The sequence below is a fragment of the Podarcis liolepis genome (assembly GCF_965112155.1).
Source record: "Podarcis liolepis genome assembly, chromosome: 1".
NCBI lineage: Eukaryota > Metazoa > Chordata > Lepidosauria > Squamata > Lacertidae > Podarcis > Podarcis liolepis.
Genome location: NC_139554.1, coordinates 70,675,570 through 70,701,199, shown reverse-complemented (window position 1 = coordinate 70,701,199; position 25,630 = coordinate 70,675,570). Strand labels below are relative to the sequence as shown.

The window sequence follows — 25,630 nt, the reverse complement described above, 5'->3', positions numbered from 1 at the left end:
AGAAACACACATGGTTCAAATTGAAAAACACTCTCTCTACTTCCTTCATTCGGGCCTTTATATTCTTGACTTTTTTAAAAAAGCCACAAATATCTGTGACAAACATGGTTTAATCGCATTTGACCATATGCCCTAACCAAAATTACATGCTTTCCCAACAGTCTAAAATAATGCTTACAGAGCACTACAGGAGTCAGTGGGAAAGTCTTCCAAATCTGGGGTGAGTAATAGACAGCCCAAACCTACATTAATTCACAGTATGGACCCTCTTAAATGTGTCTTCACATTTACCTTTCCATTTTAACTATACACACACATCAATAATTATTTGCATAGCAGGCAACTGATTAAAGAAATTGTAGTCATCCTGTCCAGCAGAAATTATAGAAAATGAATTGCCTTGAGACAGGTCATTTAAACAAAACAAAACAAATCCCTTCTGATTATTCAATCCATTTTTTTATATATGCTACCATAAACCCATTTCAGTTGAGGACCACTTTATGCTACACATGCTCTGCTTCATTTGCCTTTTATAACCCATAAGCATCCTATACTAGAGTATTTTGTGAGTAGAATTTATGCTAGTGATCAGAATTTAGCAGGTGCTCACCACCTGCATCCGAACTGTGCTCCGAAAATGTTTGTATAAGAGCATAGTTGTGCTGTCTCCTTGGTGCGGTATCCTACGATGCAGCAAAGGATTCAGATAAAAGGGAGAAAGCAGCCATTTCTAGATGGGTGGAGGTCCATGGAGATGGGGCACACAGCAATTACTTGTGGGGAAATCAAATTTCCACCATAAAGCACTGGATCCACTTTCCTACTGCAGTTAAGAGCAGTATAAATGCCATAGTCCACAACGCCTATCAACAATGGTAGATAAGGTAGATCGGTGAGCCACAGGTGATATTTAATGCTATTAGAAAAAGTGTGTGCTAGCTTTGAAAGAATTAGGTGCAAGATGGGTAGACGTTATATCTGAAACATGTATTCTAAGACATTTCAGCTCATCATTACAAACTAGAAGAGAATATGGATTCATTTCAGTGACATGTTATATGTCATTTCAGCTGGGGTCATTTTTTACCCTCAAAAAGCCATATAAAAGAATGCATAACAAATAAATGAAAATGAGGGCTAATGGATTGTTGCTAGCATGACACAGAAAAGCAATATTTTTAGAAGGAATATGAAGGAGTAAGCACTCGCCAGAGAACATGTAGTCGTTCTGATAAATGTGCTTAGTTTTTCATGAGCATGCACCCCGATTGGTGTTTGGGGAGGTCATGTGACAAACAGCATTCATCCCAATCTGCAATGTTTATACATTTTCCTGCCAAAATAATTTCTTCATCCCACACTTTTCAGTACAGACTGGTGCAGTGTAGATCAGAGCTTTTTTTCCAGCTGATGCTCACCGGAGCTCAACTCCAGCACCTCTCAGGTAGGCGCGATTGCCATTCCAAAAGAATATGGGAGACGTTCATTGTGAACTCCAGCACCTCTTTTTCTAGAAAAATAGCACTGGTGTAGATGCACTGGCAAAACCAATCCAGCAGTCCAGTCAGTGCATCTCGACACCAACTTGCCCCTCTTGTCCCATAAGCAGCAGCAGCAACACACCTGCCACAAAGCCAGTGTTAGGGCTCCACTCCACTTCTGGAGATATGGGGACAAAAAGCGGGGAAGGGAGGGCAAAGCCATGGAAGGCTTTGAAGGTAAATACGAGGAGTCTGTGCCCCATTCAGGATCAGACAGAAAACTAATGTGGGGATTTCAGGAAGGGTGCCGTCGTCTGCGTGATGAGAATGGTAAGGCATTAACCTTGGAGCTTTGTCAGTTTGTGCTAATTCTATTAAAAGCATAACACATTAAAGTTACCACTGTTAGAATCTCAGAATATATACAACGGTATGGCATATTGACAAAAAGGCCATTTATCCCGACGTAACAATGGGGGGAAATAGCTACATATAAAAGCAGCAGTTAAAATAATTCAGGAGAAAAGCACATATCCTTCTGCCGGCCAAAGGTATTCTAGCTTAGGTAATTGAAAAAATATATATCTGCCCTACCTATGAATAACTGTGACTGGCCACACAGTAGCTTGTGGCTGCACCCTTTGCCAAGCCAGCTTTGCAATGTGTGTTTTCTGCAATCCTGATTTTAAAAATCAACTAAATATTAAGTGCATGGATGGAATAATGCCCATGAATTAATGTCACCAGCAGCAACAAATGCTAAATTAGTTGTGCTAAGTTGCATCAAAAGAGTGTTTTTCACTAAACCACTTTGTGCTCAGCCATTTGGACACAACGATGATTCCTGTGGAAGCCTACCACAACCTACGGTTTGCAGTCACAGCAGCATCCTATCCACCTAGCCGGTCTGGAGCAGCGCAGGATTACGTAGTTGCCTGTGGAGCAAATGTTGGTTCTCATTCCTAAATTGGTCAAAGGATGAAAGGTTCCACACACAGAGAGGAACACACCTCTTCTACATGATTACATTAACTGGCTTCAAGGTGGGCTTCATATAGCTTGACTTTTTTTCACTCTGTATGAGTTAGGTCACAAGAGACAGATTCTGTGTAAATTATGAAAAAGCAGTGGTAGGGAGCCTCAGACCTGTAGGCCTAATTAGGCTTTGCCAGACCTACCCATCTGGCCTGTGAGGCTGTTCTGACCAAGTGTCACCCACCTGCCACACATAATGGGACATGGATGGCACTCCGGTCTAAACCACTGAGCCTCTTGGGCTTGCCGATCGGAAGGCCAGCAGTTTTAATACACGTGACAGAGTGAGCTCCCATTGCTCTGTCCCAGTTCCTGCCAACCTAGCAGTTCAAAAGCACGTGAGTGCAAGTAGATTAATAGGTACCGCTGCAGCAGGAAGGTAAACAGCATTTCTGTGCACTCCAGCACTCATCCCGGTGTCCCATTGTGCCAGAAGGGATTTAGTCATTCTAGCCACATGACCTGGAAAGCTGTCTGTGGACAAACACTAGCTCCCTCAGCCTGAAAGTGAGATGAGAGCTGCAAGCCCATAGTCCCCTTTGACTGGACTTAACCATCTTTTCTGACCAAGCCTCACCCACCTGCCACACACACTACAGGTGTGGTGCAGGTAGGGGTGTGGCGGTGCCAGAAAGGAAAGACATGGAGGACAGTGGTGAACATTTTGAGGGACTGCAGTTGTGAGGGGATTGTTACTCAAGCCAACCTACTCAGGTTGGTGGACTAGGGATCTCCTCTTTGGCCCTGATGGCCTAATTGCCTCTTTTCTTCTTTCTGGGGTGTGAGGTGCCCAATGGCTCTGTGGTGGTAAAAATGGCATTTGACTCCAGAAACTCACCTATATTTCCAAAATTGTTACTAGTGTGTCTGTAAATTTATGCAAAAGGTTAACTGATGGCATTGGGTCATTTCTCTCAGTGTCTCGTTTTTCCAGTCTCTAGTTCAATTGTATCAATTAAAAAAAACCTGAAAATTAAAATTCAACAGAATTTTAGTGCAAATTTTCCTAATATTTCACCTGATATAAACATTTTAATCAAATATACCAAATGTAGTGCACATATATATTTCACATTTACATCCATTTTTATCCACACTTTTTGGAGAACTATATCAAAAATTTCAGAGTTTTATTGGTGTCTGAAGCACATCATTGTTAAACCTGCAGATGTTAGAAGAAAGACTGTCTCTCCATGTAATTCCTTATAACTGACATAGGTGGCTATAAAAATTAAGTTTTTCAGGAAATTATTGTTGATTTCACTCCACCGGCATCGATTGTATTGATCATTACAATTGTACAGATGTAGGTTAGATGCAGCAGTACAGAGTTAATTTTTCTTGAATAAATCATTTTCATTGTCACTAGTGGTGACAAATTTATGAGTTATGAATATGCACTTATTATTACAAAGCCTGGATATCTATAGGGTTAATGAAGTGTCGCACCAACACTTCGGAGTATCTGATGATTAAGATGTCCAATATTCTTGTTGACAGAATATTTATTCAGTTGATTGGTCTATATCATCTAAAAACATGGTCAAAACAAAAAAAAAGAAGCAATTAAAAGGCATGCATGAGGGGCACCAATTCCACAATGAAACCCATCTGGAAGCATCCAAAAGAGAATAAGGTTTAGACTTCATTGTGATTAAAGCAATGTTTTCACCCAATAGCTTGATCCTGTTGAGTATCTTCTACCTGCTTCCAGTACCTCTGCAATCATACAGAACCATTTCATTTATAGGAGCAATACTTTCACATACTTCCATCATGAATACTTGTGTAAATGTTGGTACAGCTGTTTTATTGGGATTTCTTTTCAAAGGAAAAGAATACAAATAGTCTTGCCGTGATACGCTTGTTGCAAACCAGTTTTTCTAACCCCGGAGCATAGTTTACAGGGATAGTCCGGAAGTCTTTTATTTATTTATTTTTAAAATTGTGATTTTCCAAATCTGCTGTGGAGAGGCTTACGTCAGAGAGGAGCTACAAGTCAGAGTCAGCAGTTCAGCAGGTTCATCTTTGAATTCTTTCAGCACTCTTGGGTGAACGCCAAGCAGTCCTGGTGACTTATTGCTGTTTAATCTATTAGCTACACTGAAACATTTCTTCCACCGAAATGTTAATGTGTGACAGCTTTTCGGATATGCTACCACAAAACAATAAATAATCCAGGGGTGGGTATTTCTCCAGTATCCTCTGTCCAAGGAGGATAGACAGATGTGGAAAATTAATTAACCTTTTACACAGCAGTTTTCATGATCCAAGAGCTTGCCACTTATAGTGGCCCAGTTATCCTTCAAAATACCTGAGAAGCTACACTGTTCTTATACCAGAAATACTGATCTTGTAGTAGCACAACTTGTCTAAACGGTTCTGCAAACAAAACTCTGGACCCCTCCAGTGTGATGGAGAGCCAGTGTGATGTAGTGGTTTAGAGCGGTAGTCTCGTAATCTGGGGAACCGGGTTTGCGTCTCCGCTCCTCCACATGCAGCTGCTGGGTGACCTTGGGCCAGTCACACTTCTCTGAAGTCTCTCAGCCCCACTAACCTCACAGAGTGTTTGTTGTGGGGGAGGAAGGGAAAGGAGAATATTAGCTGCTTGGAGACTCCTTAAAGGGAGTGAAAGGCGGGATATCAAATCCAAACTCCTCCTCCTCTTCTTCTTCTTCTTCTTCTTCTTCTTCTTCTTCTTCTTCTTCTTCCTTTGCGAGGGTATATTTTCCCTTTACGATGTCCTTCCTTTGTTTCTTGATGTCATCATTCCCAGAAATACAAGGTAGAATCCAACAGAAGACCAGAATTGGGGGGAACAGGGGACTATGGGAATAAGGAATCATGAGAAGCCCAAGACATTTTGGCACCTGAGACAAGCCACCAATTGGTGCTCACCCCAATCTCACCCTGCCGGGGAAGAAGGGATAAGTGAATATCTACCTCAGAAACAAGAGAGGAATAAAGATCTACATTGGGATTTGCTGCCTCTGTGGATCCTGCCACCTAAGGTGGTCACCTCATCTAGCCTCATAGGTGGGCTGGTCCTGCTCTTTTTGCTAATGGATGCCTTTTTGTCAATGGAACGAAGACTACTACATTCTACCTACAAGACCAATTATTCCTCTCCAACATTCACTAACCAGGTGCCTTCACTGACTGATATATCCACCTAACTACTTATGCAATGTAAGCCATATAACACCAGAGAACTAGTCTCACGAAATCCTGCAGCTTAACTTCTGCTAGCAGGCTTCATTTTGCAAGTCACCTGGCTCCATAGCGGTATGAATAAGCTAATCAAATAAGTTTTGAAATGCATGAATCAGCCAAAAAAACAACAACAAACCACCCCAACCCCACCCAAAACACCAATACTTTGCTAACCCTGATCTTACCAACACTTGCAATTTTATCCAGTCTGTGGTGACATCATGTTTTGAAAGCCTAACTCTCAAAAGGAATCGAAATTATGGAAACTCAGAGAATGAGAGGAGGTGTCTAAACAGGTAGCACCAGACAGATAATTAACTGATTCAAGAATATGAAGTCACCCTACTCCTTTCTTGACACTGAATGAGAATGGAGCTCATTCACTTCCCAGTGAACTTCTAAATAAAAATTAGGCACTCAGTATTCCAAGGCATTAAAAAAAAAGAAGAAGAATGTTTTCCAGAAAGAGAACATACCGAACAAAAATAAGCCATTTGTCCTGTGATGATTGTTGCTTTGGGCTCAAATAAAATTCCATATTATTATACATGAAAACAACCTTTGGAATTAGAAAACTGAAACAGCAGTGGATGCTATTGTCTTTGCCACAATAGGAATACCATCTTTTCAGGCTTGAGGATGTAACCCCTGACACTAAACATTAACAAGCTTTTCTTCAGGAGCCAATTTGCAATAGAAAATAAATATTAGAATAAAAATATTGTTCCAAATATATATGTCTCCCTGTTTTACTCTTAAGTAAATATGCACATTTAAAATATATCTAGATTTTTTTCCCTAGAGTATAAAAATTTCTGCATTATCTTGCCCCTTTTTGTAGAAACAAAGAGAGAGACCTCCAGGCCCATTAAATTGTAAATTAGAAGTTTATAGGCCTGCAGACAAATAAATAAGCAAATAAACTGGCTGGGGTTACAATTAATGTGTGAAACTCAGGAGCTTTATACCTCAGATGTGAACATAATAGCAGCAAAAATCCAGCCCTTAAAACTCAAATTATCAAACTAAAAAGAGCAGCAAAACCAACAATCATCTCTTCATGCTCTGTTTCTTCCTGTGAGATATTATAGTTGGCTAATGTTTTCTAATATTGCTTCCTGTCCTGAACCCTGTGGGTAGAATGCGCGCACACAGCTGTATTAATGAGTAAAAAGATCTAACCATTTAAAGAGCTTGGAAGAGCTGGTTTTCACATCTAACAATCTGAAAAGTGAACTAGCCCAGCTAGCTTCCAGAAAAGAAAATGTCTGTACTGTTGTCCTTTCTGCTCTCTAGCCCCTTAAATGAACCAGCTTCCCCTGACCAAGTGACACATTGTGCAAGATTTGCTTCCAATTTGTCTTAACACCTTAGCTTAAAATGATGGTGGGTCCAAATGTTTAGACTCAAAACCACAGAAGTACATATTTTCATTCAGTCACAACATCCTGCTATCAGAATATAATACATAGGCTGTCAGGATACGCAGAACTGATTGTTTTGCTTGGACATCAGTGTTTCCTGACAGACTTTTGTCTTGCGAGGATGTATTTTTAATGAGAGTAGGAAGCTACTTTTGAAAGGTGAGCACCTTCTGGAGAAAAGCAATAACAAGAATCCAAAAGAACCCAGGACTCCAGACACCTGCCAATTTTTGGCACCCTCAGTTTACAAGCAGTTTTACTTAAAGTCTGTGGAAGCAGGGAGAAGGCTGGTATGTAGAAAAACTTTGGGGCTTGACTATTATAACAGGGATTCTCTTCAGCAGCAGAAAAAGAGCAGGAGAGGAGATCTGTAGTCTAGGGTCTTCCATGAGTTTTGTTTTGCTAATAATAAGCTCCAGTGAACTGCTCTAAAGATGATGGAGGTGTTGGTTTGGGATACCTGTCCTCTCATGTCAGTTCCCTGATGTAACGCAAGCCCCTAGCCTGACATTGAGAAAAACAGCATCAGAGTGCCACACAAATTCAGATTCTGTGTGGTTATAGCAGGGGCAGGGCAGCAAGGTGGGGTGGTTAGGCTAGACTCCATTATGTCTTCGTGATCAGAAATGGAAAGGTTGAGCTTCTGACATTTCAACCTTGATCATAATGGGTAAATCCACAAATGAGTATACGTTTTTACATTGTTGAAGGAAATTTGCTGATTTGCATGCCAAGAGCCCGTGACCCGCAGTTCCCTAGTGGCTAACAAACACACGGACACGAGCATTTAGGTTTATGGGTTCAAATAGGCCACAACTTTATTGGTTAGATGTGTGAGCGGTTTGGCTTAGGCATTGGGTGAAGCCAAGCTATATCTCGACTCCCGCCCATCTGCAGGGAGTCTACCTAAGGGTAAACCACCAATAGGGGGAGCCCTATGATTTACATCAAATAGGGGCAACCCAAGAGGACCCCGTTGGGATCTTGGCATGGCCCTAGCCCACATCCAGGCATAGGACAGGATCCACACCCATGGATCCCTTTAACAGAATATCCTTAATGAGGAAGGGCAGGCGGAAGTTACAGCCTCCCCTCCATCCAAACAAAGGCTTACCCAATGCCTAACCTTGCAAAGTTGTGCCGATTGCTACAAGGTAGGCGAAAACCAAATGGCTGGTACCAGTTTGCCAAGTGGAAAAAAATCCTACCTGGCCCCAACAATATGGCAGCAAACATTTGTCCATAGCAAGGTCATGTCAGAGCAAAGCATGAAAAACAGGGCGGGTGGGTTGGGAGATCTGGCAAAAGGGCGAAAGAAGGGGGCCCTCCGGAAATATTCTTGTATGCCACGGTAGCTGCAAGAATATTAATCACTATGAATTGGAAAGGAGAGAAAATTCTGACTAAACTGGAGTGCCAAAGTAAACTGCTAGAATATACCGAGTTGGCAAAAATGTTAGAGAAACTGAGAGGTCATACTGATCAAGCATTTATTAGAAAATGGGAAATGTACAAAAAATACCTTAAGGACTATTGTAATAATATGACATCAGTGGCAGGCCTCGTATGACTTCTGTGGCATGATGGATAATTATAAGAGAATATATTACTGATGAAAGTTAACAAAAAGAAAACAAACAGTGAGCTAGATAGATTAAGTGGTGGGTGCATGATTGGGTGACGGGAAGTCATTAGAAATGCAAGAAGAACTTATTGTGCTATGATGTAACAAATATTACCATTTTCTTTTCTTTTTTCTGGATAAACCTTTTGTTTGTTGTTTCCTTTAATTTCAATAAAGCATTAATAAAAAATTAAAAAGGAGGAGGGCCCTCCAGCCACACCACAGTTTAATTTCCTGTAGCCATACCAGTGGCGTAGCGTGGGGGGTGCAGGGGGGGGCCGGCCGCACCGGGCGCAACATCTGGGGGTTAGGGTTAGGGGGCGCAAATCCACGGGTTAGGGGGCGCAAATTACTTGCCTTGCCCCGGGTGCTGACAACCCACGCTACGCCACTGAGCCATACCCCCTACCGGTGCTGATCGGCCATTGGGGCCACACTGGGCATAGCCCCACCCACTGCTGGTGGTGCAGCCGGGACGGCCACAAGATTGCCCACTGAAAAAGGTGAATGGACATAGCAGCACCTTCAGGTGGGAAGAATCTTGCCAAAGTCCAGAGAACAGTGTGAACAGGTTTCTGTGCTAGGTGCCTTTAAAGCCAGCATTTAAAGGGGGGGGGGCGAAGCAGGTGTTTTGTTTCATTTTGGAAATTCGCATGAACATTGCATACAGGATAGAGGAAAGTTACATGCAAAATTTCAGCAAGATAATTGCAGTGGTTAGGAGTTAATAGAATGGAAAAAATAGTATTTGAGACTCCCTTTGTTTATCTTCTGCTCAAAATGGGCACTAAATTCACAGAATGTGCAAAGCTGATTAGAACGGAAATAGGTAAAGGTAAAGGTAAAGGACCCCTGGATGGTTAAGTCCAGTCAAAGGCGACCACAGGCTGCAGCGCTCATCTTGCTTCAGGCCGAGGGAGTCGCTGTTTGTCCACAGACAATTTTCCAGGTCATGCTGCCAGCATGACTAAACCACTTCTTGCACAACTTCTTGACACTGTGACGAGTGCCAGAGTGCACGGAAATGCCCTTTACCTAGCTTTCCAGCTGCTAGATTGGCAGAAGCTGGGACAGAGCAATGGGAGCTCACCCCGTCACATGGATTCAAATTGCTGACCTTCTGATCGGCAAGCCCAAGAGGCTCAGTGGTTTAGACCATGGTACCACCCGTTCCTAGAACAGAAATGAATATGGCCATGCGGCAGAGTGATTTGAGACATCCTGTTCCATCTCAAGAGAACAGGATATTCAGTGGTTATATTTGTAAGTATAAATATATCAGTACAGGTTTCTCAGCTTAAAGATCTACATCTATGCAAAAACAGAAGACAAGAAGCATTTCTTTGTCATTACAAAATCCTATGCATTTCTTGCTACACCACTCCTCTTCATATAGGCTAATATACACAACAGAAACGACAATGTAATCTTGTGCCTCATTAAGTTAATAGGAGAAAACATGCAGAGGATCGCAGTCTGAAAGACCTAACAGACACCAAATACTTCACAGACCTAACAGATACCAAATAATTTGCTGAGGCAAAAAAAAATTGGGTCAGTAACATACTAGGCCACTAGCCTGTTTGTCAGAAGCTAAGAGCAAATTCACTGAGAGAGCTGTGAAGTCGTTCTGCCAGTTCTCTTTTTATCTTGCTTGTTAGATGTGACTGAACAATTGGTTTTTAAGACCTGCTCCTCCATCTCTAGACAGCAGAGAAGCAAATTAAGGCAATTAAATGAGGAGGTAAATTGGAATGAAGGACAACAAATAAGACAGAAATCTGAGTCTGTGGTGACAAGCAGCTTCAGAATAAGTAATTTTCTAGGAAGAAGTTATTTGCAAAGAGAGAGTGCACACATTGAAAATATATATAATATGAACAATTGTCCACTGATTTGACAGATTAACTGGTGAAAAGAAGCTCCGTGAGCTAGCTAGTCGATGGGGAGAAGGATGTAGTCAATAACAAGGCATGGATCATGGATTAAAAAGGTCCACACATTATATTTTTCACACACAGCTCAGATTCTGGTCAGATTCACCCTCTCTAACTAACTTTGTAAAAAATATATATCAAGAATATTACAAACATTTCAATATATTATTTATTTATTTCATAAAATCTATACACCGCTTGATTGTAAAAACAACAACTACTACTTCAAAGTGGTTTACACAAAATGAAAAAATAAAATTATAAATAATAATAATTAAAAACAATAACTCAAAACTTTCCAAAAATTAAAATCAACAATAAACTAAAAACTAAAAACAGATTAAAACTTGCCTCAGCGTTCTAAGTATCTGGGTGTGCATGTCTAAACAAAATTGTTTATTATTGCACACAAATAACAATATTCCACATCTGGGAACTTCTTCAATGTGACAAATGGTCAATGCTGCAGGGAGGCACAGTAGCTCATCTAAAACCATCCAGTGACATAAGCAAATGTACAATTAGATTCCCATTAAAAAACAATTTCATCAACCCACGAGGCTACCAGGAATATGTAGCCAAGGAGTTGCTCTTCAGAGGTAAGCTTCCCATCCACAAATGGAAAAATTCTCATCTCATGACATTTAGATATCAGCTTAAAACATTTCTGGCTACCAGGACACTTAAGGACTTCAATTTGCACCGCTGTTTTAATGAGGGTGGTGGTTTTAATGTGCATCATTTTAAGCTTCCATCATAAAGCTCTTCAAGAATCTGTACTGAAAACCAGATACAGATCTCTTCAGTAAGTCAATAAGGTACATAGGCATATAAAAATGCTTCAGGGTTTTAACAGCAAATAAGAAGATGAAGCACAACAGAAGTCTTTGCTAGAATTTGTATTCATGACCAAACAGTCCCAAACAAAGCATTTAATAGACAACAAAGCCAGAAGCATCTGTGTCAGGTAAGTGCGTCACCATCAATATTCAACACAAACCAATAATGAAAAATCCCACGCAAAGCACAACCCCATGCAAATGGGATAATAACTCAGTGGCAAAACACTGCTCTTAAAATAGCACTCAGAGGAAGAAAACAAATAAGGGTGTTCACATTTAAACACCTGTTCAACTTCCGGAGACTTCCGGAAAGATGTCAACAACCTGAAGCAGACCTGAAAGAAATTTGAAGCAAGGAGAAATTATACGCAACATAAAAATAGTTACCAGGGTCAGTTTGAAACTGATGGGGTGCTTCCAGACAAGGGCTTAATTTGTCAGTGGGTCATTGAGATATTGCAAGTGAGTTGTTGACAACGGTGTTGGGTTCAGTTGTCTTTGTATACTGCTGGATTCAACACACACACACACACACACCCCAAAAAAGGAAATCCAAATTAAATTTGAAGAGGGGGGAAACAAGTTGGCATTTTGATGCTAATGATGTTGTGCAAAAACTTACAGGCAGGTAAAAGGTAAAGGACTCCTGGATGGTAAAGTCCAGTCGAATTCCATTATTGGGTGTGGCACTCATCTCTGCATTCAGGCCAAGGGAGCCAGCATTTGTCCACAGACAGCTTTCCGGGTCATGTGGCCAGCATGACTAAACCTCTTCAGGCGCACGGAGGACCGTGATGAGTGCCAGAGCGCACGGAAACACCATTTACCTTCCCATCGCAGCAGTACCTATGTATCTACTTATTCATATTTTTAGAGAATACGATTGTCTAAATTACAGATAAATTAGTGAAGCTGAGAAACTGTTGCATTAGTCACATCTCATAAAACACAACAAAAGAAGTGTTTAAACTACCTGTGGCAATACTTTTTGGTTGTTTTTGTACGGAAGATCAATCCAGTTAAAACACAAATAGTTCAATATTAATTGGAGTTTAAATAACACTAGCTAAATCATATGACGTAAATAAAACTAGTTAAAAGTATGGTGTAAAGAAGCTTACAAATGATTTAGCCCCCTTTGCTGCTCCCTTTTTGGGACTCCCCAATGACTGCTGACCCTTTGTGTCCATTTAAGGAGCCAGTTCCATTGAAAAAGGCATAACTATTAATTATTTGAGAGATTTATCCCCCAAGCTCTTCAATAAAAATTCCCTGGGCAGATGAAATGCAATGCAATGAAAAGGAAGGGTTAATTCAAGTTCTCAACTTGGCTTCAGTGAGTTTTAGGAACCAAGATGTGCATTTGCAGGGTGAGGGGAATATGTCTTTGAAGAACTTGATCAAAAGAAATGTGGAATTATGTACATACCGGTACTTGGACAGGTTGTACTAAAACACAGTAAATCATACTAAGTGTTCCATAATTGTTTGGGTATCAAGTCTGCTCTGCACATCTGGTCTGCATCTCTCTTCCTAACAGTCCTGTGTCTGTTTTCCCACTGCATCTGCTTGCCAGCCCACTGTGTCTATTCTGCTTAGTATGTCTACTCATTCTGTCTGTGTTCCAGTCCAGCGTCTATGTTGCCTATCTACTTTTGACTGCCCTGTGTCCCCTTGCCCTGCATGTGGGTATCTGTCTTCTTGAATCTGTCCTATTCTCTGTCTCCCTGTCCAACCCCTTTCCACATGCACTACCCTCGCCTGCCCACTCACTCACTCTGTCTGCCTGCACATTGGATGTCTCCTGCTAGGGTTAGACTTTGGAAAAATGGCACCCTGAGTGAGGTCAGTAGTTGGAGTACATACCCCATTTCTTCCTTGCCGACAAAGGTCTGTATAGTTAAAGCTATGGTTTTCCCAGTAGTGATGTATGGGAGTGAGAGTTGGACCATAAAGAAGGCTGATCGCCGAAGAATTGATGCTTTTGAATTATGGTGCTGGAGGAGACTCTTGAGAGTCCCATGGACTGCAAGAAGATCAAACATATCCATTCTGAAGGAAATCAGCCCTGAGTGGTCACTGGAAGGACAGATCCTGAAGCTGAGGCTCCAATACTTTGGCCACCTCATGAGAAGAGAAGACTCCCTGGAAAAGACCCTGATGTTGGGAAAGATGGAGGGCACAAGGAGAAGGGGACAACAGAGGATGAGATGGTTGGATAGTGTTCTTGAAGCTACCAGCATGAGTTTGACCAAACTGCGGGAGGCAGTGGAAGACAGGAGTGCCTGGCGTGCTCTGGTCTATGGGGTCATGAAGAGTCGGACACGACTAAACGACTAAACAACAACAATTTTCTTATTTTCACAGGAATGTCTTTTGGAACACTTGGTACTGATTACTAAATACTTCTTTCCAAGTCGTGACTTGCCATCTGCTGCCCCAAGATCCACTTATCAAAGCGCCCCTCAGCTCAGAGCCCTTGACTGCACTGCCCTAAATCTGGCACTGATCCTGCCTGCCTGCCTGCCTGTGCATCCCACCTGCATGCTGCATTTGTCTTTCCAGTATATCTTACTGAAAATTGTCTCCTTCTTGCTGCAGTTTGGGGTGGTGGGCTGCTTGCACATTGTGGAAAATATGTCTTGATTGGAGGCCTGGAAAAACTGCCTGTGCTGGCATCCTATTCGCTGTGCCTGCCTGTCTCCCTTCTGTCTGCTCATTGCCTCTGTGTAAGTCTGCTAACTGTTCAACATGTCTGTCTGGCCATTGTCTGTCCTGCACACCTTTCCACTTTATGCCTGCCTGTCTTTACCATATCTTTCCAATCTGCTCTGTGCAGCCTTATGAGAGTATCTATCTGCCTACAGGACTGCTCACTGTTTTTGCCTACTGCCCAAGTTGTCCTGAGTCCATCCTGTGCCTGCCCTGTATCTTTCTGTCCTGTGGTCTGCCCACTCTGCCTCTGCTGGTTGTGACTGCTCTCCCACTTACTGTATATCTGCTTTCCTGCCAGTGCCTGCGTACCATGGATGGATCTACACTCACCTGTTAAACTTTATTAGAATGATATTAACAACAGCATACTTGTAAATTAAAGCATTTCTTACCTTTGTTTTTTCTGTCAGAATGCTGTCTCCCTACTGCTGGTTACGCCTTCTGGTGTCACATTTTAATAATGCATTATTAACGTTAAAAGTAGGGCATGATATGTTATGAAAACCATTCATTAACGTCAAAAACCCTGAGTGTAGATCCGCCCAATGTGTCAGTGCCTGCTCTGCATCCATTGGCCCACCTACTGGCTGGGTCTAGGTCTCTCCTCTGGGTCTGTCTGCCTCCCCTTTGCATTTGCCCATGAAGAGACACCAAATTTCACTAAGCTCAACTTTCACATTAGGATTTTCTGCACATTTAAACAGATGGGGTGAAGGAGCAAGACTTTCTAAGTCTTGAGAGGGTTCTGGATTCTCTCCAATGCCTGATATGTGCAGAACCTATTAGTCTAAAGGCAGCCCCAGTTACAAAGCAGAAAGATTCCTTTAGAAAGAAAGGGCATTAAGTGCATTTATCAGTTCATGAAGCCATACAACTGCCAGAAAAAGGCCATACATCTTCCTCACAAACACTAAAAATGCGCAAACATGCACACATGGAAGACACATTGAATCACAAGAGAAGTTTTGTTACCTACAACAAATACTGGGGTTTGTTTTTTTAATAAAAAAAACCTATTTCTCTCCCTGTACTAATGAGACTGACTACAGCTCTGGCCCACGATGACCTCCTTTGCAGTTTTATTTCATTACAGAAAGTGTTGCCATCCATTGCATCAGAAGGGAGTGATACAAGGGGCAAGCTATTCAACCGTCTTGGTTCCTTCCTATCTCAAAAGGTCCAATTATATTCGGACCTCTGAAGAATGAAAGGAAGAAGAGCCAAGGCGTGGGAAAGAGAAAGAGCTCCTTTTGAAGAGCTTTGACTGCAAGAAGGCAACCTCCCCTGTTCTTTTTATAGATCGACTGTTCCCTGCTAGTTGCAGGTCTATTGTACATCAGTGCTCCACACCTCTGTCTGGTGGGTAAAGAACCTTAACTTGGCGCATCCTTCCTGAGTCTCTCTTATTCTGTGGCCATTGGGTAACATTTTGTAAATATCTGTAACAAGTTATGGAGAAGCTTTGAGATTTTCTATAAAGGAACGATGAAGGCTGCTATTATAGAAACCAGCCAAATATCTCTGGACTGAAAGGGACAGAAGGGTATTGAACTCCTTTGTTGTCTGACACTATGCAGTTTGCTGCATGGAGTTCCCTCCATATGGAATGCAGATATGAAGACACATCTACACACACACACCATGATACCAGATGGCCTACATGCTTTGTCCCCTTTATTCAGATGTTATGTTGCAGACAAAACACAACACACACTTCTGCATGTTTCTTTCATAAACTTCTATCTCAGTTTGGAATGCACGTCAGCATTCTGGTTACATATTAAAGTTCCTGTAACCTGCCCTACACTTGTCCTTTCTCAGGGACAGCCGTCATTCACCATTAACTATTAAACTACCATTATGTTATACTTCATCAAACAAAACTTCACACTTCCGGAAAAGCTCTGATCTGGCCACCCTCAATATCTATCCTGCTATTCAGACTTTGACCCAGAGTTACGTGCACTATGCTCTTGTGTATTTTGCTAAGTGTTCCAGTTTGAGGGCCAGCTCTACTCAAGAGATAGCAACCTGCCCTCTGGAAGAACAGAGTTACTGTCAGAAAATGTTCCCTTACAACAGGAATGGGCTGTTCTCCAGAAGCTACTAGGAGCTGCCCAAGGGAGGTAACAGCAGCCATGGAGAGGCCATGGAAAGGCCATGGAATGCTCCCTCACTGCCACTGCTGCTCGGGACAAGCACCAGCTCACCCCCCTCCCTGAGCTCAGCAGCAGCAGCAGCAGCAGTGGCAGGGGAAATAGGGACATTCTGGAATCAAATCAGAAGCTGGGTTGGCTTTTGTAATTCTGGGACTCTCCCTGGAAAATCGGGACACGTGGAGGGTATGAGCTACTGTATATGTGCTAAGCAGCCTGGTCTGCACCACTAGCCTGATGCTGTCTGGTGTAGTAGAGGACAACTCCGTCCCATTTCATTTAGAAAAGATTCAGCTTCCAGTTCAGTTGGTTCTTATATGTGGCATGGAAGAGAGGATGGTGTCATCTTGTCCTTTGCCTCAAGCAGCAAAATGTCTTTGCTTTTAGCATCAGTAAGGAAAATAAAAATACTTCCAAAGTGTTGTACTTCAAAAGACCCATTACTCTTTACTCCAAGAGCCATACTACAACTGCTGTAACACCTGCCAGCAGTAATTTATGCACTTAGATTGAACATTAACACATTCATGTTTACAGTATAAATCTGAGGTAACAATAAAAACCCAGATGGGCACTAAAAAGAAATATTAACAGGATCAAGTACTCGTTCCTAAAAACAATGTGAAACAATACATAAAGCTTTCAGTATTAACCCAGAGCAACGAAAGCTTTCTTAAATATGGTTTTCTTAGAACCAGGGGTCAAATAGATGTTAATTTATAGGGCAAAGGGTTTAAACAGCTTCCTTACATAGATAAATTATCAGACCCTTCCACGCAGTATTCTGGAAAGCTGTACCAGGCTATAAATATGCATGAGGTGACCTTATGTGGATTGTTCCTTCTGATAACTTAAGGGTTTGGTTGAAGCTAACAAAGTAAAGGAAAACAGTAGAACAAAGGGAGGAAAGGTTGTAATGTGTTTAAGGCACACCGAATCAGGAAATGAGCATTTATTTCAGGAATTGAGATAGATTTGCTCTCTGGTTTCTATCAGCTCACAAATAGCCATTGATTTTGAACTTGAAGGACTTCATTCTGGGCTGGGAGACCTTTTGTCCTCCAAATATTTTAGGGACTCCAACTTCCACCAGCCTCTGCCAGCAGGCTCATGGGAGTTGTAATCCAGCACCACATTCCCCACCCCTTGACTGGCAGGGGTAGCTCATTAACATTCTCTGATGAAGCCCTTCTCCAGCTTCTTTGGCTTGCTGAGATTCAGGAAGTGGGGAAGAATTGAAATTTCTGTGGTGGCATCAGTTTAATGCGGTTACACCCTCCCTAGTTCTGGGTCCCTTGCACCAACACTTAATGCCACTCTGCCCCCGAGTAAATAAACTCTTTATTTTCCCAGGCTTTTAATTAAAAACCAGTCTCTTCATATACTCATGTTGCCAATCTTATTTTCTAGTGTTTATTGAAACTTTACCCGGATCTCTGTTTCTGCTACTGCTGCAGTGGTCTAGCTCCTTCTTAAGTGTGTGGTTGCCTATTGTGCATATTTTATGCTTTCTTTTTGCCTGCTATTGCCAACATTAATTTTTTTATAAAAGGGTAGGCACAAATCTGTTAGATATATAAATAAGGTTAGACAGACACAACCACTGAAATAATACAACTGATTTTGAAGAGTTTGCCTTTTCTTGAAAAGTCTTCTATTTAAAAAGCAAAGGTCTGGATTCATCGAACCTGGCACGCTAGCCAAAAGCAAGGCTCCTACTGGCACAACAGGGAACTCCCCCCTCCTCCTCCATCATTGCCCACGTGCCTCCCCCAAACCTACTCTGTTGGGTCAGGAGAACCCAAAAACAGGGCAAGGTAGAGGGGAGGGAGGATTGTTCCATCTGGTGAGCAGACATGTGTGTCCTGATTGAATTATCAGAAGCGTATGACGTTGAATTCCTCCTACAGTCTGGATAGGCTTGGCTCAACGAAAATGTTTTAAGCAACTGCCAAAAGGAGTACAGTGAAGGCTCCTGTCAACAGGCAGGGATTTCCAAAGTGTACTACAATACCAATTTCTTACAAATGTGGCATGGGTATTATGTGGCACCTGTAACAGTGCCACTTCTCAGATCCAAATGGTCAAGTGGAGATACACGGGGTAACGCGGTCTCATAAGTAAATGGGCCCCAAATGGTTAAGGGCTTTATCTACGTGAACTTGGCCCTCACTCCTGTCAGCCATCGTGCTGCAGTATTCTGCCACTAACTGCAGTTTCTGGATCAAGCACAAGGGAAGACCCACTGAGTGAATCGAAGCAAGCCAGTCTTGAAGTCAACAGTGCCTGAACTACAGTGGTCAAACTCTCCTAGAGCAAACAGAATTTTTCCATCACCATGGAGAAATCAATAGAAACTTTTCCTTTTGCCAAATCATTCCTGCTTAAGGATGATCTGAAGTCCTCTTGTCTCAGCTTTGTTGTTCAATGTGTGCTAACCATATCAACCCGAAAGCAGGACCATATGCTATGCCTTCTACTTATTGTGCAGCCAGATTTTCCAGAAATGTGGAGTCACGGGCAATTGAAACACAACTTGAATGCAACCATCCCATTCTACTTATTTCCCATGGTAGGGAAATATTTTTCCAAAGTCACTAATTTGATAAAGCTGCATATTAAAGTTATTCCACTACAGTACTGAGATAATGGCATCTATCCATTTTTCTTTGTTCACATAAAGGTATTTCAAGATTAAATCAGATTTTACAAGAGAGCTCTGCGATCTCATTGTTCCTTACAATCAGGTTGTATAGCAAGACACTACAAATATAATGAAATTACATGGGCTTAAGTATAGCAAAGTGAGCAGCATACATAATAGGGATCCTGTCATTCAGACCATCCATTATCGGGAATTCCTAATTTTAATTTTAAAGCGGGGGTGGGAGAATCCTAATTTTGATAATTTATTATGTTCCTCCGGTAGTACAATGTAACTTGTGTTCACACACGTATTTATCGCTGGTACAAAAAAACTTATTTCTTGATTGTGTTGTTACAAAGGAGTGCTGTGTCTCTTGTATACTGATTTACATCAACACCAACGCCCCTGCCCTGCTGTCAAACTGCAGCTCCCGTCACAGATTCCCCCCCCCCCTTTCTGGAAATTCCATAGATTTTCCATTCTGGACAAAAGCCATATTGCAAATTAATCAAGAGTAAAAATAAAGAAGGGGGGAGTTCATGTGCACTTTCATTTCAAAATGCTTATTGGCCCAGGCATATGTATCACTTGCATTGTTATAAGTCAGAAATGCGAAGTGAGGTTTTGCCACAATACGTTCTTCCCCTGACCCCACCCCTGGCTCGCTCGCTTTTTTCTTCTTCTTTCAGCCATATGTCAATTACAGTTCATAGGTCTGACAGTACAGTACAAAGCCAGCACTAGGCAGAAATGCCCAAGGGACTGACTGCACAACAGCGTAGAGGGGAAGGGAAAACAAGATACACGATAAAAACAACAGCTAGTAATTCTTATGCATGTAAACCATAGCTGTGTTGGGAGAAAGGGCCTTCATCCATTGAGGAAGGTCATCTCAGTAACAAAACACACAGTTTGCAAGCAAAGGGCCCTGAGTTCTACTCCTGACATTTCCAGAAATGATCTTTGAAATCTTGGAGAACCATTGCTAGTCAGTGAGCACAACACTTCATTTTATTTTATTTTATTTTATTGTACCTTACAGTTTGCAGTATAAAGAGTTATTTCAAATGAAATAAAATAGACCAAAGGCCAAATATGGTTTTTTCTAGAGTGAGAGGGACATTCTTGGAATTGCTTTTTTGCAAGTTGGCAATCATTATGTGTGGAGCTGAGGGGAACAGATGCTAAGTGCAATAACAGTAATGCCTTATTTTATACTCAGACCCTGAATCAGGAGTAACAAGCAGGCTCGGATTGTATGAGGTTCAAACGATGGGGAAGGAGGGAGACTGATGACCTCCGAGTCTCTAGCTATGCAAAATCTAAAGTTTCACTCAGCTTCTGTTCCTTTGTGAAGAGGATCTTCATGCGAAATTGCAAAGTATGTACATAAAAAGGGGGCTTCCTGCCATGCATAAGCCTTTTAGAAGACATAGGACTCTCCAAATTGCATGTATGCTCTGTTTTGCTAATTCAGCCTTTTCTGACTAATTTGAATAATAGGTGGACCAATCTCTGAATAAGAACGGGGCTTTCTTTTTAATCAGGAACCAGCATGACCTCTTTGTGTTAGCTTTAAAGAAAAACATTACAATTTTTTCCATCAATGCTATATGACTCTACGCAGACTGAATAAAATGTACACCATCTGGGGTGCAAAGTGTTGGAGATGTGGACATTTGAAGGCAAATAGGGAACATATTTGGTGGACCTGTCCAATAACTAAAATGTTTTGGGAAGAGGTAGTGAAGATAATATCATTAATAACATCTTACACTTCCCCACACTTAGACCCAGAAATAAAACATGAGGAGTTAATATCAAATATAATAGTAGGTGTTCGCATGCTTGTTACACAAAAACAGGAAAAATAGGCCGCCACAAACTCTGGAACATACACTCCATAGAGAAGCCACCTTTCAGAAAGATAACTTTTGTACGTTTTGATACTTGTATAAAATATATTTTTAATATGTAGTACTTGTCAGGAGGTCCTACACACGAGCAGGAGTCCGGCAGAAACACATGCCCAATTGGCATGTTCTCTCCCTCCTGGTGGGTCGTTTGGGAGATTCAGAAGCTTTCTCTAGCCCAAACATCACAGCGACTGATACCAAGAGGCATCAGCACACTTCAGGATCAGCAGAGTATAGGCAGTCAGCGTACAAACTCAGTAGCGCAGCTTTTGACTATACCACATTTATTTACATATACACACTCAGAGCATCTTGACTCAGCTCCTTCCTCTTCAGCATCAGACAGCAAAGAGAGAGAGCAAAGGACAAAAATCCTACATGATGGAAACACAGTAATAAAAACATCCTGTCTCCATCACTTCCCACAATGTGGAATGAAAACATACACCGTCATGTGATAAAAACAATCCCATGACTGCAACACGGGAAAAGAATCCTAACAGTACTTACCGCTGAACTGGGTAAGCTAGGAAAGCCATATTCATCTCAACTCATCTGCATGCTTCTCCACAGTCCCAAATCTAAAAAGGAAGGGAAAAAATATTTTTCAAAGAAGTTTGAAAATAGGCTAAATTTCTCTAGGAAAAAATTGCTGGGTTTTATTTTAGGAATTTCTCAACAAGTTCCCAGGCCACCTTCCAAAAAATTAAAAGTAAATTAATCAAAGATACAGATGTGAATTTGAGAATAATTTTAAAATAATGTTGGAAGAAACTCTCAGGAACAGTTTCTGGAACAGCAGAGGAAACAACTCCCCAAATATTTATTCATTTGCAATGCTATAGGAAACCTAATCCAGAGACAAATCATCACACCTGGAATCCACATCTATACTATAACAACTTTCTGTGCCACTTTGTATATTCTAACCCGCAAATGCTTGTGCCCCATTAATTTGTTATCTCTCAAGGGTATCACTGGCTCTTTGTTGCTTTTTACAATTGTCTATGGGACCAATTACTTGTCACAGTGGGCAAGTAAATGGGCATAAGACATTCTGATGCCAATTTATAATCTAAAACAAAGGAGGGTAGATGGTGACTTAAGAGAAGGATAGACAGGTTGGTGGAAGAAAATCATATGCAATTTATTTATATGGTTATAGACCTATTACAAAATGCAACTGGAGTAATAGGCCCCAAACATGGAATTTAGAACACAGTATGAAGTATAATACAAACAAAAACATAAACAACTTTATATCCATGCAAATCTTTTTCTGAAATAATCTGAGCTCTCATCTTGACGGCTAAACTTTTAAAAAGGTCTACCATTCTAGCAATACACTCATCCTCTCCCTTCATACTGAATTCTAACAACCATAGGCACCATCAATGTGGGACCATGGGGGCCTGGACACTCACAAATTTTCAAGTAACCCCCCCCCCCAGTTTTACGCTACAGGGCATGCACATGTCATGTCAAAACGCCCCCACAATGTGTGAGAGTGATGTCAGCACACCGGGGAACCTGCCAACATCATGTGCACATGCTGTGGTGACCGTGGCACACCCCAGGTACGGTCTGCCGTGGGGTCAAGGTGACACACCTGCTAAGACCCATCATTCTAGCAGGTGAGTGCTTTTAAAATGGGAAGATAAAGTCGTTCCTAACTTCATTATAATATCTGCAATACAGCAGGACAGGGTAAAGGCCATCAGAAGGGCATATTCTTTCTTCCAGTTGAGTATGGCACATGACTGACCATACCCCCCAACATTTTCAGTCCCAAAAGGGGTGTGCCTTCTGGTCTGGCATTCTGGCACTCATCAGCAGGGCTGCACCAAAGCTCTGGCTCGCCCCTGCTGAATCGCGCCAGAGTGAACGTCCCAAAAGACATACAGTGGTACCTCGGGTTAAGTACTTAATTCGTTCCGGAGGTCCACTCTTAACCTGAAACTGTTCTTAACCTGAAGCACCACTTTAGCTAATGGGGCCTCCCGCTGCTGCCGTGCCGCCGGAGCCCAATTTCTGTTCTCATCCTGAAGCAAAGTTCTTAACCTTAAGCACTATTTCTGGGTTAGCGGAGTCTGTAACCTGAAGCATATGTAACCTGAAGCGTATGTAACCTGAGGTACCACTGTACTGAGATCCAGACAGAAGCTGTGGTTGGCTTCTGCGATCTGGGATGTCCCGCTTAAAATGGGACACTTGGGGGGCATTGATTGTCTCTTCAATCATTCTCCTGTTACACCAAGAACCCATTAGTTCGAAAGCATACCAGTGCAAGTAGATAAATAGGCACTGCTGCATTGCGAAGGTAAACGGCTTTTCTGTGGGCTCTATCACTCATCACAGTGTTCTATGCACCAGAAGCTGTTTAGTCATGCTGGCCACATGACCCGGAAAGCTGTCTGTGGACAAACACCAGGTCCCTCAGCCTGAAAGCGAGATGAACACCACCCCCCGTAGTTGCCTTTGACTGGACCTAACCGTCCAGGGGTCCTTTACTTTTACCTTTATTGCACCAAGATCTCCACCACCTAGCACCTTCCCCTTTGATAACCAGCAGCAACACCTGAAGCTGGGAAACCAGTTGAGAAATGCTGCTCTGTTTACCACTACTGTATCTGGATTTCACTTGAAATGTCTCCTATATTGCTATGATGATTGCCTCTACTTAGGAAACATTGCTTAAGTCCATGTATTTCAGTGGATATACTCCAAGTATGACTAATGTTGGATATCACACCTTATCCAGAAAAAAAGACAGAAATGTAGAGACAAAAGGAGTGTATCAATGCTTATGACTGCAGAAACAATGTCTAATTTTCTTCTGAGATGTTGAGAGAAGAGTAATGGGGGTCTTCAAACAGAAATATGCCCCTTGTACCTCTTGACATCATAATAATGGTCACTGGTTTAGACCAGTTTACATTATATAAAGTTGGCATGTAAAATTGCTCCAAATGTGGCCCCCAACACAATGACCTTGTTGTTAATATTTTCCTTCCTTTATTCCAAGGTCTGCATATGAGAACCCACAAATGTTCTCTAAATGTGACCAATCTACTTACTCATTTAGCCACTCATTCATATAATAACATGGTTTGTTTGGAAATGTTCTTTTTTTTCCTGGAAGCAATATGCCTACTTATAAAAGATGCATCTCTAACAAAGAAATAATACTGAAAATTGAATGTAATAGTGCCGTCTGAACAGCTCTTGTGGTTTAAAATTACATCAAGGGACACTTTGCCATTCAGGGAGTGTCCCATTTCATAGTTCGACATTTCAGAAAGTGTCAAGTTTTGTCCAGCTATTTTTTTAAATGAATATTTCTTCTAAAGTCATTTGTTAAGCAGGAAACTGAAATATCTAAGACTTCTATCATTTATCACTTTGCTCCCTCCAGTGTGTGTGTGTGTGTGTGTGTGTGTGTGTGAGAGAGAGAGAGAGAGAGAGAGAGAGAGAGAGAGAGAGAGAGAGAAACCAAATTTGTTCATCGAGATAAGGCTCCACTGTTGGAGTCAGTACACCTGCTTGCAGGTTTCCAATGGGCATCTAGTTGCCCAGAGTAAGAACAGGATATGTTGGACTAAATCCAGCAGGGATTTTCTTATGTTCTTAAATCAGGGAGGGAAGGAAGTGCAAGGAGGGCGGCAGCTGATGGTATTATTCAGTTGCATTGTGATTTTGTTGACTACATTTTGTATGGTTTGTTTTTTTCATTTTGATAAGCCATTGCAAATGTTTGATTGCTCTAAACTTCTTGTGTTATCAAACGTGCTCTGAATTGTATACTTCAGAGAATCCAGCGTTTCTTTACACCCATCCTATTTTTTTTAATGACCAAAATGACTAGGGGGCAAAAAATCATTATGAAATTGCTAGGAGAAATGGACATCTCATTCTGCATAATTAACCACAAAGTAGCAAATTGCACAAGTAGCAAACAGCTTGCTTTTAAAACACAGGAACTTGCATTTTCAAAGGAGCATTTCATCTTTTTATTGGATGTTCAATAATCACTATAAACTGCTCATGCAGTCGGTCATAAGGAAACCTGAATATGACACTTTTTTCTGCCTACACATCCATTAGACAACAGCCTAATGATTTTTCCTCTTTCTAGTAAGTTTCACATGGACTCTCTCAGTAATATGAGTTCTCAGATTAAAAGCGCTTCCCCTCACCCCAAATTTATTATTTTCAAATATGCTTCTGTTTTGTCATGAACGTATGTTTGTCTGGGTGACCTACATATGCAAACATTATTCTTATGGTAACATCTGCTCCCACCTTAAGAAAGGAGAGAGACCTTGGTGCCCATGCCCACATATGATTAATCACTTCATGAGAAAGGTGTCCTTTCCACCTTGGACTAGTAGTCGTCAGTGGGACAGGGCAGGGTGAAGTGGCAATGCTCACCTGGTTCCCAACACATAGGTTACTGCCAGTAACCAAGAGGGAGAGAGGCAAGGAGGTTGGCACTATTCCATTGGTACCAATTAAATAAAATTCAGCTTTCGGTCAGGTTGTTTTCTGCATCTGGCATTGGGAAGAGCACCATCTATTCCTTCATCCTAGGCAGCAAAATGCATTGGTCCAACCCAGCTTAGAGTGGTACAGACCTA

The 25,630-nt window shown here is 41.7% G+C and overlaps 2 protein-coding genes across 3 annotated transcripts in view; one reads left to right on the top strand and one right to left on the bottom strand.

Moving 5' to 3' along the window:
* Positions 1–25,630, top strand: part of PSMA1 (proteasome 20S subunit alpha 1) — a 376,247-nt gene that overhangs the window by 162,519 nt on the left and 188,098 nt on the right. The gene's annotated exons all lie outside the window — the stretch shown is intronic.
* Positions 1–25,630, bottom strand: part of INSC (INSC spindle orientation adaptor protein) — a 133,742-nt gene that overhangs the window by 66,358 nt on the left and 41,754 nt on the right. For both annotated transcript variants that reach the window (XM_083477992.1, XM_083477991.1), the window contains one exon: positions 21,504–21,574. In XM_083477992.1, the coding sequence (XP_083334118.1) occupies positions 21,504–21,538 (35 nt within the window). In that variant the 5' untranslated portion in view covers positions 21,539–21,574. The remainder of the gene's footprint in view (positions 1–21,503; positions 21,575–25,630) is intronic.